The sequence below is a fragment of the Nematolebias whitei genome, chromosome 17 (genome assembly GCF_014905685.2).
Source record: "Nematolebias whitei isolate Nwh7 chromosome 17, NemWhi1, whole genome shotgun sequence".
Classification (NCBI taxonomy): Eukaryota; Metazoa; Chordata; class Actinopteri; order Cyprinodontiformes; family Rivulidae; genus Nematolebias; species Nematolebias whitei.
Genome location: NC_056514.1, coordinates 39,383,002 through 39,395,325, shown reverse-complemented (window position 1 = coordinate 39,395,325; position 12,324 = coordinate 39,383,002). Strand labels below are relative to the sequence as shown.

General features: G+C 44.7%; 1 protein-coding gene across 1 annotated transcript in view; it reads left to right on the top strand.

Moving 5' to 3' along the window:
- Positions 1-600: 600 nt before the first annotated feature.
- Positions 601-12,324, top strand: part of LOC119424198 (KAT8 regulatory NSL complex subunit 1) — a 41,191-nt gene continuing 29,467 nt past the window's right edge. Inside the window, exons 1-2 of the mRNA XM_037691674.1 lie at positions 601-1,050; positions 5,179-6,652. Coding sequence (XP_037547602.1) covers positions 5,247-6,652 — 1,406 coding nt within the window. The 5' untranslated portion in view covers positions 601-1,050; positions 5,179-5,246. The remainder of the gene's footprint in view (positions 1,051-5,178; positions 6,653-12,324) is intronic.

Genomic DNA, 12,324 nt, shown 5'->3' with positions numbered 1-12,324 from the left:
CTAGTTAAATGTTAAACACAGCAGAATGATAGCTAAAAGTGCAAATAATTCTAAGAAAAAGCAGCTAAAATTAGCTGTAAGTAGCAAAATGCTAATACAGTTGATATAGCTAAGAGCTAAAAGTAGCACAGTAAGATCAAAACAAAGCCGTTAAATTGTATCGAATTTAAAAATACAATTTTGAAGGTATTGATTAGGTCGTTATTTATCGATGAGGAAAATACTTGTAAAGTTAAATACTTTGAAAAAACGTCAAAAACCAGCATTCGCACCAATATTTAGCCACATCACTCCATTACATGCTGTGAATAGTTCGCACATTTGTTGTATTTGTGTAACTGTGTGTGCATTAAGAACATCAAACGGCCCAGTACTTCCAGTCCGACCAGCGGCGCATTGAACAACAAGAGCATAAAGTGACATTGCTCCGCGCTGTGGAAGACAATGCCCTCCTGTGGCCTGGTCCCGGAGCCGTTCTGTCGGGTCTCCTCTGCTGGTGGAACCGGGAAGTGTCTCCCGCCTACCAGCAGCGCCCGCGCGCACACACTCGGGGAGGTGCGCGCGCACACACACAGCTCCCGTGTGTTTGTCAGATCCGACCGAGAGCAGCTAGCCGCCATTTTCTAAGCGTCTCTCCCTAAAACGAGAGAAAAAGGCTCGCCGCGAACCGCCTCCCGGATTACGTTTCTGTCCCCGGGAAGCGGGCCTCTCGCCCCAGGACTGCCGTGGGGTCGCCCACGCTTCAAGTAATTCTGGTTCGGACGGACCGTTTCGCGGCCCTTGGCTTATATTCGCCGCGGCGGCGAGGCGAGCGAGGTGTAGATCGTTGATTCGCCCAGCCATTGCCGAATCCGGAACGAAGCCGAGCCGAGCTCCGAAACCCGGGGCCCTTTTTCGTGTTCTGGTTGGATTCTTTATATTTTTGTGATTTATTCATGGCAGAGTGATCGAGTGAAGCCTCGTGTATTTGTGTTAGTGGCTTTTTTTTTTAACCCAAACTGCAGGGGACTGTTGCCGAAATTCCCTCGGATAGTGCAACCTCGTCACGTGGTAGGTTCCTCCTTTTTCTTTGTTAGCGAGCTAGCCAGACTGCCTGGGTCTACTCCCAACTTCTCAGCTTTTCACATTTCTGCCTGACCACACCAGCTGTTTCACCCACGTAAGGCAGCGGGGGGCCGTTTAACATTTGGACCGGGCCGCCCGTGTTTATTCCCGTAGTTTGATCACGATGCAGCCCGTGTCCGCATTAAGCGCTGTTTAATAGTTGTTTCCCTGAACTGGGGGTTCTGGTTGTAACGTCAGGGTGTCTTAGCATCCAGACCCGGGTGTAACCCGGTGCTTTACCCGGGATATTTAAACGTTATAGGTTGGGGCGTAATTAAAGCCTCGGTGCGCGCAGGTTACGCAGCCGCTAATTGTTTACTCGCCTACGTAGAAAGAGTTGAGGTTCGTAATCCGTGCGGGGCTCGGAGTTTGTCGTCTCACTGCAGCTCCGAGGAAACAGCCAGCAGGTTGTTTCCTGCATCAGCAGCTTTCTTCTTCGGCCTGGACCTTCATTTCCACGCAGTGTTTTCCGAGTGCACGGTTTAACGGGACGTTCATCTCCAGTTTCCTCGTTTGTTGTTTCTTCCCATTAATCCAAACTGGTCTCGTGCTGTGTTTGATCTAATTGGATCATTATATCCCGATTAAACTCCACAGACGAGCTGATTTTTAAGCGTTTTGGTAAACACCAGGAAAACATTTTGATGATTAGGGTTGGATTTTATTTATTTACTGAACAGCTGGCTTTGAAAAAGCATGAGTTTTTTTTTTGGACTCCTCCTCTCCTCGGTTCTGCTGGGATCATTTGGAGCAGAATGGGTGGTTTTAGGGGATGAATCAGATTGCATAATCTGCTTCAGAAACACCAACATGGCGTAGTGCACGCCGACTCAAAACTGCAGTGAAACACTGAGCTCCCATTCATCCGAGCCTGCAGACGACCCAACTCTTATCTTTCACTCTTAAAAAATGGAGAGGCCTTTTCAGGTTCCCATTAGTCCAGAATGAGGCTTCCTGCCACGGACACCTGCTTTGCATCCTGGTTGTGTTTGGAAGTGTTTCTCCTTCAGTAGTATCAGGGAAAGTGATGATCTCTAAGTTTTATGTAAAATGATCAATCGTGTCAGGGTGACGACATGCAGGGCCTGAATCCACCCATCTGCCCTGCTGCATGCTGACTCGTCAGGGCACATGTAGGGCAGTGGGGTTTGGATTATTTGCATTTGGCCTCTCCTGTTTCTTGCCCCGTCAGAAATGAGTTGCACAGCTTTGCTTCTTTACACCGGCCTTGTAAGTAAATGACTTTGAGTGCTTGTTTGCACACGAATGCTTGTAGCGGGAATTATTCATTGGCCATAGCTCGGGTGACTGCTGTTATTCCATCTGTATCCTTTGCATCCCATTCTCCAAGGTCGGTGCTTAAAGGGGTAGTCTGGTCGTTTATGAAGTGATGTTTTGTCTAATAGTTATTAATAGTTAGTAGCTTATCGGCTGTGGCGTCAGTCATAGAGCGCAGGGTGCAGAGAAAGAGTCTCCAGGTTAGGCTAATAGCTAGCCGAATGAATGAATGAATGCCGTCTTGTGTGAGCCTCTAGTTTCTTTCACAAAACACTTCAAGCCAGGACTTGAACCCTGTTTACACGAGAACAACCTCTGGAAACGTTAGTGTTTTTTCAATGTTCATTAGGGGTAATAAACAAAAAAAAAAGAGCAAGTTTACATGAAAACACTAGTTTCCATGTCAGTAGGGTTGCCAGATAAGAAATCATGAACATAGTACTGTCACTTTAAAATTGTAGCATGTTGGCCTAAACTGTCGTGTGCTGAGTAAGCATATTGCAAGATGAGGTGTGCGCTGTGTTTAGTGAACATATGCATAGAAAAGGAGGGGTAAATAAGACATTTTAAATTTATCTGGCAACCCTGACTGAGCTGCAGCCGAAAAGCTGCGGTTTCACTCAAAAACGGGTTGTGTAAATGGGGCCTCAGACACATTTCTGATGCCTCAGTGTGATTTGTGAACGAGCCAAGGCGGTGAGAGGGGTTGAAGCCAACCCACCCCCGTTGGGCCACAAAGCAAGGTCGTAATAGAGCCGACACGGTCAATGTGTGAAAAGGTAAGATGGCTTTGTGGCTCAATGTGATGAAGTGATGACACCTGGTTTGTGGGACCACGTGGTCGCGGGATTAAACAACAAACAGGTTCGTTACTAACAGATTATGGATGACGATGCACAGAAACTTTACATGTAGTATAAAAACATAGTTAAACACAAGAAGAATCCCTGAACTGAGTTAATTCAACTTGTTTTAAAATCCATACAAAAAAGTCAGAGTTTTTTTATTTGTCATTCGCATCACATGTGGTACTTGTAGTGGAACGAAATTATGCACACAGAGTCCCAGTTGCATCAAACAATAGCAAAAATATAAGGTGTAAAAATAAACAGTAAATAAGGGTCTAAGATATACGCTAAACAAACGCCAAACGGTACGCTAAAAGATCTAAGACAAATGTCAGTCACTAATGGTGCAACACACTACACTGAACCACTGCGGCACGGTTCTCATAGGTTCTGTTCGGCTGTAATTTACACTCTTAATGTGAGCACTAACATAAACTAGGATTTATTCAAAGCATGCAACAAAAACACAGAAACAAGGTGCCAAAAATGGAAAAACCAGAAATCGATCTACAGCAGCATGGTCCTAGGAGACGTTGTCCACACCAGTAATGGTTACGCTCCACATCAACCCAGCCGAGTTCTGCTCCACACCTCTTTTGGTTTGACGCTCGCTCCATTGCGGGACGTGGTCGGTCAGACCATAAAGACCGAGCGGTCTTTGTGGTCATTTTATAGAACCGTTTTGTGGAAGAGCCTGCAGAGGCACACGGTCAAGTTGCAACAACTTTTCTCTCTAAATAATCGCTTGTCCTGTTCGTCTTCAACCAGACTCGAGTGCCAGAACAAACTTCTGACAGAACACATCCGAGGCAAACGGACGGGTCTGAAAACCACGGCAGTGATAAATAAATAAAAAAATAATAAAAATGATTGAAAAACGCGTCCAGATCAGCCCATCATTATATCAACAGGGCATTACTAACAAACCAAGCTGAGGTGGGCACGATGTGGACGGTGACAAAATAATGTGCGCAGCCAAAAATGCAGTTTTATGAGTTGAGAACGTTTAAATAGGCAGAGATTTTCACAAACCTGGTCATGTGGCCGGCTGATTGCAAACAGACTTTAGTGAGATTGCAGCTGAAAACGCACACGTTTTACCACAATGTGCACCAACTGTTGGGAGATCTTTGTGAGAGCTTTTTTATTTTTTTGAATTCGTCCAGAGGACCAGATAGATTTTTCTACCTGGATTATTTTGCATCCATCAGGATATGATCTCCCAACAGTTACTTCTCAGTGCAGTGCCACGTTTACTAATGTTGGAGAATTGTTTGCTGAAATTATTTTTTTTAACAATTTTGATAATTTAATGAAAAGTAAATGTTCATAAAAACAACCGAAAAGTTTAATAATCTTGCTTGGGCGTTTTATTTTTAGAATCGGTATCAGTTGAAAGGTCAAAAAATGTCAGAAGTTTGCTTCGTTCAGGTCTCAGTTTAACTATATATTTTTCTGATCTTGCGTGTGTTCGTGTGAGGGGGGTAAGCTGGTCTGCCGCTCGGACCTGGAATATAAATGACTAGTTTTATTATATTTATATAGATTATTGGGACCTGATATTGAGAAATCGTTGCTGTCTGGGTGGCGGTTGGTATTTTTCCAGTCCCTGTATAGGCTCACTGAACTTGTTGTGCAAGTATTTATTTTTATGTTGCATATAGGCTCGCTGTGCAGTTTTACTTTTAGGAAAATGTATTTAGTATAGATGTGTTGGTAAGAAATCTTTCTTTTTGACACATTTTGTTTTTAAAGCAAATTGTCACTTTGCCATTTTTTTTTTAAATGTTTCTTTATAATTCTGTTGTAATAATTGTAAGTGCATCAGTATGAATCTAAATAAATAAATGTATGATTTCAGTAATGAGCTGATAGAGAAAGTTTTGTCTACATCCGTTCCTCTCCAGGGTTGTTTGTGTGACTTGTTCTCCTGTCCTGTTCTCTGCAGGCTGTCCTCAGGTGGGGCAGTAAGCGGGTGGAGTGGAGCAGGCCGCGGTGCCCGTCCCTCTGCACTGCATGGCTGCGATGGCGCCCGCTCTCACTGACGCCCCAGCCGAAGCTCACCACATCCGCTTCAAACTGGCTGCCCCATCCTCGAGTTTCTCACCAGCCAGCGCAGAGAACAACGGTAACGCCAGCAACATCCTCATCCACAGCAGCGGCCCCGCCAAGTGCAAGGTCGGCACCGAAGACTGCCCTCTTGACTTCTGCGGCGGCGACCAGGAGCAGCAGCAGCAGCCGCCCCAAGCTGACCCCGTGTCCCAGGCCTCGGCCTTGGGCAAACTCCAGCCCCTAGTGGCTTCGTATTTATGCTCTGATGTGACATCGGTCCCTGCAACCAAGGAGTCAATCAAGCTGCAAGGAGTCCTCCTCAAACAGTCTGTGCTGAAGAACCACAGAATACTGCCCAGCTCCCTGCTCAACGGCGGGGGAGACTTCCTCCTGAGGAAGAGGCAGGCCATAGAACTGTCAGGCGGTCAGCTGAAAAGCCTCATGAGCGGCAGCACAAACGGGAGTGGCCAGTCCATGACACCTGTCAACGGCCTGGCCAGGAAGCTGGCCACCATGTCGGGCTCGGGCTGTGTGGTAGCGGTGAACGGTGAGAAGCCTCCTGCTGCCACAGACTCTCAGTCCCAGAATCTGCAGCTGGACTCGGAGACCTTTACAGCTACCATATCAGGCCACATCCCGGTCAAAGAAAACCTCAAACAGAAGAGTTCTGCCGGAGCTTCTCAAAATGCAGATGGGAATAACCTTGAACCACCTGTGCTTCATTCTGCTGCTCTACCCCCCTTTACCCAGGACAACCCGAACCCCTCTGAGCGAGTTTGTTTGGAAGAGGGCAGTTCACAAACGAGTACTGGTCAGACACATGCCTCTGATGGGGAGAGGCCGGGCAGCAGCCAGCAGAGCTCCCCAACCTGCACAGCTGCACCCGAGTCGCCTCTGCCGTGCGGTTCCTCCTCGGACAGCCTGGACGCTCACGTTCGAGAGCGCACGCTTCTCAGCGGCAGGCGACAAGCCGAGATCGAAAACAGACTACGGCGTCTGCGCAAACGTCTTCAGGTGGTGCAGGCCAAGCAGGTGGAGCGGCACATCCAGCAGCAGCTGGGTGGCTTCTTGGACTCGGCTCTTAGCAGGCTACGAGCCGGCAGCCGTAAATCAGAGGTGGCCCCGTCTTCGGCCTCGTGGAGGAGCGGGCGCCACTCGTCCTCGAACAACAGAGACGGCCTCAGTCGGTTCCTGAAGAGCGGCTCCATGCCCCTGGAGCTGGAGAAGCTGTATCTGAGTGGATCGGCCAACCTTCATTCAGCTGAAAGCGCCTTTGACTCAGACGTAACGGAAAGCAGCTCTGGTGGGGACTCTGACCTGGAGGACGACGAGCTGTCCAGGGTGGACGTTGAGCAGCGACATGTCAAAATGTAAGTGTCCTCAAACACTCCCGTGGCTGAACCTCGCTGTATGAACGCTCGGTTGTTTTTAAGGTAAAAGGTCTCGAAGGGTTCCTGTGTGCTCAGAAAAAAGTGGGATTTTTTTATTATTGACTGAATATAAAAGGATTCAGTCGTCAGTATGTTCAGTTGGGTTCATCCAACATGTCAAACCTCATATTGAAGGTAGACCCGTGAGTTTTTCTGTGGCTGATCATCACTCACAAGAATGTGTGCGCTTAAATAATGTTGTTACCGCTTAGAGCAATCTAAACTTTGGTCCACAGTAAGCCGTTTTCATTTCCCTGTCTAACGATGAGACGTACAGGCACGATCAGTTACTGATCAAATCCATCCATCCTTCATCCATCCATCATCTTCCACTTGTTCTGAAGTCAGGTCACGGGGCAGCAGCTTGAGCAGGGAGGCCCAGACATCTCCTTCCACAGCCTCTTCCAGTTCTTCTGGGAGGACTCCAAGGTGTTCCCAGGCCAACAGAGAGACAGTCTCTCCAGTGTGTCCTGGGTCTTCTCTGGGATCTCCTCCCAGTTGGACATGCCTGAAGCACCTCCCTACGGAGGCGCCTAGGGAGCATCCTTACCAGATGCCCAAAACACCTCAACCACTGATCAGATCAACTGATTAAAATGATCTCGAGGATTTAGCCTTCAAAATATATATTTTTGAGTTACTGTCTGAAAGCTTGTAGATGCATGGATCTCCGGTTTCACCGTGTTTGTGACTGGAGCCATGAAATCGTTGTCCTCTAAGGACAATAATGGCAGTTTATAGTTCTGTCCACGGCTCATCTGTGTTGACATATTTAGACAGGAATGATCATGTAGTTACTCCTTACGGCGATGTGGTACCTGTAATATAAACGGATAATAAAACCCCACTACTGTACAAATATTTAAAGCAGGGGGCGTGAATTTTAAGCAAAAGAAACACATTTTTCTTCAAATATTTGCTTCATGTTTTTACTTACTGTCAGGATGAAGATTTTTGTGTTTTACTCACCCTGAAAGTATTAAACATTTAAAAAAAGATTTTCCACAAAATCTGGGTGTTGGAAGGATTTTGGTCATGTAGTTTTACATAAATGTTATCCTGAAATGCGGGTCTGCACTCAATGTAAACAAAGCACTCAAAGCTGAAGTCGCATGATTTACCTGCATTACATGGGTTAGTCTGTGAACAGAAGCAGTTAAAGTATATTCTGCTGAAGAACGTGAAACAGAAGAAAGAATAAGACGAGAATAAATCTGGAGGGTTAAGTAGAGCAGCTGAGCGCCGTGAAGACGGTTTGAACACGCTAAACTTCTGCTGGACGACATGTTTAATATTTGATCAGTTTTCAGTCACTTCGGCTGTTTCTGAAGGTAAACAAGCGGGAGTTTGCGCCCGCTCGCGGATATGCTTACAAATTAAACAGATTGAATATAAGGAAATATATTTTGTTTTATTTGACTTTTCCTTTGTCTGGTCTTAATGACTTTAGACGATCATTTAATTTTGTTTGAATTTACTGTTTTAGCGTGAATACAAAAAAAAAAGATTTACTGTAAATGTAGAAACTTTTTGTTTGAAAATGTTATGAATCTGAGCCTGGAAGCGTATGGAGATTAAAAACGTGCGGGAAGCCTTTCCTTTCATCTCTGTTGTTGTGATGGACTTACATCAGATTTAAATAACTCCTTACTCATGTCTTACGTGGTACCGGTCCCAGTGAAAGTCCCTGCGTTTCCAGTATGCTCCTGTAGCGGAGCAGGTGCTGATGACAGTCAGAACCGCCTGCCTCAGTCGAGTTGGGTCAAACTCCAGGGAGGGGCAGAGATCACCCAGAAGGCCTTGTGGCCGAGTGGGCGGAGTCCAACAGAGGACGCGCACGAGGGGAAAACAACTCTTGTAACGTGTGTCCCCCTCCTGGGAGGCTGAAACCAGAGCGAGCACCTACAGAACCCACTGCTGTCTTTATTTTAAACTGAAACCAAGATCATTCAGTGGGTGCTTGTTTCATCTTTCAGGAGGTGTGAGTTTGTGTTTACCTGCTTCCTGTTGTAGCGTCACATCAGAGCGCTGCCTGCGTTAATGTAGGGGCTGCAGCAGGTGGTTCGGCAGCGCTAATGGACATTACTGGCCTGTGCAGGGTTGGGTAGATTATTAACTGTGACTCTGAACACTAATTTCTTTATTATCCTCCCCGTGTTGACTTCAGACCTTCGACCTAAAATCATCTCATCCTAACAGGAAGTTGTTTATGCAGAACCACACAAACGCCGTGCAACACGCAAGGAACGCAGCGGGTGACCCTCTGAAGAGTCAGCCATGTTGTAAATATGTTTGTGTAGGCTGTGAGAAAAGGATTTATATTTTAATCATCTTAATGTTATGTTTGTAGCAAAAGAAAGACCAAAGTAAGGCATCAGTCATTAGATTTTGTGTAAGAAACAATTTGAAAACTTCTAAAGTAGCTTTCTAAAATCTTCAATTATTTATATGCAAATATAACGAGTTCAACTTTTGACAAGGCAGCAGTGCAGTAACCCTCTAAGCTTGTCTGAAAGGAAAAAAACAGAGTTTAATTATTATATACAAGTCTACAATCATAATGTTTGTCTACTAGCAAAATATGTAACGAACTGGAAGGATTTTAATGAAGCCTTCAGGAAATGATCAGTGTTTCCCCTAGTTTACTTTCCTTGGCAGGGCACTCATGTCTTCCGTAATTTTGTCCGCGGTGTGTGTGTGGGGGGTGGGGGGGGGATGGCATGTCTCTGTTGCGCTCTGTTTGTACCAACAGTTTTGTAGCTGGGAGGGGGAGACGGATCAGCGTGAGTGAAGGGGAGCTCTACCCGCTGTAGCTTTTTATGTAGCGCGTCAGTTCCAGCAGTTATCCAGAGGGCGGTTCAGGAGGCAGGGCACTCAGTTCTGTTGACGGGGCGCGGCGCCCTGCTTGTATACTGGTAGGGGAAACTCTGATCATTAATATTTGTCTACAGCTAAAGACGTTTTGGAGTCCCTCACGTTCACAATGAACGCCACAGCTAACCAAACTCAAAAATATCTTAGTTTTACAGCCGATATCTGGAATTAGGGCTGCGATTATCTCAGTGTCTGGCGACTCGATTCAGAAACGTTTTCTATTGAAATGGTCGTAAATTTTGTTTAAATTATAAAGTTGACCAGATGAAAAGATTAAACAACAATGTAAACAAATAACATTTATGTAAACCAATAATTTTAGGTTCTTTGCAGTATCAAATCTTTGTGTATCTTTTTATATTCATACCAGAAATGGGAACAAATATAGGAGTGCATAAAATTCTGTAACTTAAATTACTGGTATTAGGTTAACTTAGCTGCCTGGCTTTTTCTAAAATAAAATAAATTTAGGAACAAATCATCCATCCATCCATGGTATTTACCCACTTCTTCCTTTACTGGTCACGGGGGTCACTGGTGGGGTACACCCTGGACAGGTCTCAAGTCCGTCCCTGACAAAGAATTCAAAATGTATAAATACAAAAGGAAACAAAGACTTGGGCCTACCATAGTATTACCCTTTAACTCAAAATAGACTTCACAGGTTTTTTTTTTTTTTTACCATATTGCACTAACATTTGCTATATTTTCAAAACTTAACCTAATATGAAATATACAGACTTCACAGTTTGCATTCATATTTGGTATGTAATTTATAAACCATCTAATTGTTTCATTTGGAAGTGGCTCCAGGCGATGTCTCATCTGGCCTCTCTTCAACCTGTTCAAAAGACAAATTACATTAAGTTTTTTTTGTATAACTTTTCTATATAAGTTTTAGTATAATATGAGAAAAAAACAGCCCTTGAGCTGCAGCTGGTAGCATTAATCAGAGCTTCTCCCACTTTATTCTTTGTTTCATGGTAGAGCTGTGGCACTGCTTTATTATTAAAAAAACTACATGAAGGAATAACGTACGTTGAGTCCAGCGTATTAAAAATAAACCTAAACCACTCGACTGAGCTATCTGCTCGTAAATCCTTTCATGTAGCAAGTGATGGAGTGGGAAATCTTCACAGCTCTTGAGAATTAGTCCATACACTGAGTTTGAACGACGAAGGGGTGGGTTGAATCGCGCTGTCCTCCCGCTCCATGCTAGCAGACTCCATTCAGATAAAGGGATCTTGTTAACTAGCTTGCTGTATGGTGGCCTACAAGGCCAAGTTCTACAGTAACAAGTGGACACATAATGGGATATGCAGTAAGCCCCGGAGTAGGAGTTGAGGCTGGGTGATACGGACCAAAATTAATATCTCGATATTTTAAGGTAAATCGCAATATACGATGTACATCTCTATTTTCTTCTTTCCAAAAAAATAATAACAAAAAATTATTTGAGTCAAAGCTTTGTCCCAGTTGTCACACAGGCACATTTATTAACTACAAAATAAATGGATAAAAAAATAAACTACATACATTAAAGTTTGGTTTTTTAGACATTTATTTACTTACTGTATTTTCTGTCGTACACGCCGCGCCGCCGTATAAGTCGCATCAGTCCAAATATGTCTAAAGTGGAAAGAAACATAAATACTGTGCTTCGCTGTATATTCGTGTGTGAAGCAGCAGTGAGGTGCTGCTGCTTTTATTTAGAGGGAGAAGGAGGGACTGCGTGAAGTTGGACGAGCAGAAAAATAACTACACAGATTTCAAGTCTCACAGTGAGGGGTGGAGCGGCATTAATAAAACAGTAGCTTATCATATCACTAAAGACACAGTCCTTGGCGTCTAAATGAGTTTTATACCGTGGTTTGTCTCAGGGAAGGAGGCTGAAAACACAGTTGGAGCTGCAGCTTCTAACTTATAGCGCTGTTTTAAATGGTGGAAAAAATTGTGGTTCCGACCTTTTGTTGGGACTTGTTTTGTGAGACTCGGCTTTGTCTACAGAAAACATTTTTCTGCTGCTCGTCTGACAATTTAAATCCAAACCGTCTCTGTAATAGCAGCCATTGTTTTTCTTTTAGCTCTGCAGCTAAGCTGCTCTTCGATATCGCCCGTATTGTTGTGGTAAACGTCTCCCGCCCAGCTGGAGGAGCAGGAAGTGGTGGGAGCGCACGTGGTTGATGGTCTGTGTGTTCGTCTTTAATGAGGGAAAAGTTGGGGCCGCGTGCAGAGATGGGCACAGAACTAAATGGATTTTCAAGTCTTATCATAACGCAACATAGAAATATCTATATAGACAATATAGTAGACCTGGACAATAATTCAATATTGATATGTCACAATGTTCTTTTATTCAGTAACGGTGAGATGAGTTTTAAGCACATTTTCGATATTTTGATGTGATGACAGCGTTTCACTGACACATTTATTTTTCTGTCCAGGTTGAAGCAGCTGCTTCAGTTTCAACCCGAACAGAAAAAGGTGCGACACAAATACGTAAGTGCGTGGTGACGTAGATGTTACGCAGAGCTCGAGTCCAGAAGGAGTTAGCGGTAGCAGGCTAGGCTAATCTTCAACGCGCGTTAAGTTTTCGCTTTAAAATGAGTGCCCATGACCGTCAGAATGTGACTGAACAAGATTTCACAAGCGAAGAGAAAACACATGACATGATGAGAGGAAAGGCGTGACCTGGTGGGCGGGTCTGTTAGTCAGCTGGTGGGCGGGTCTGTTAGTCA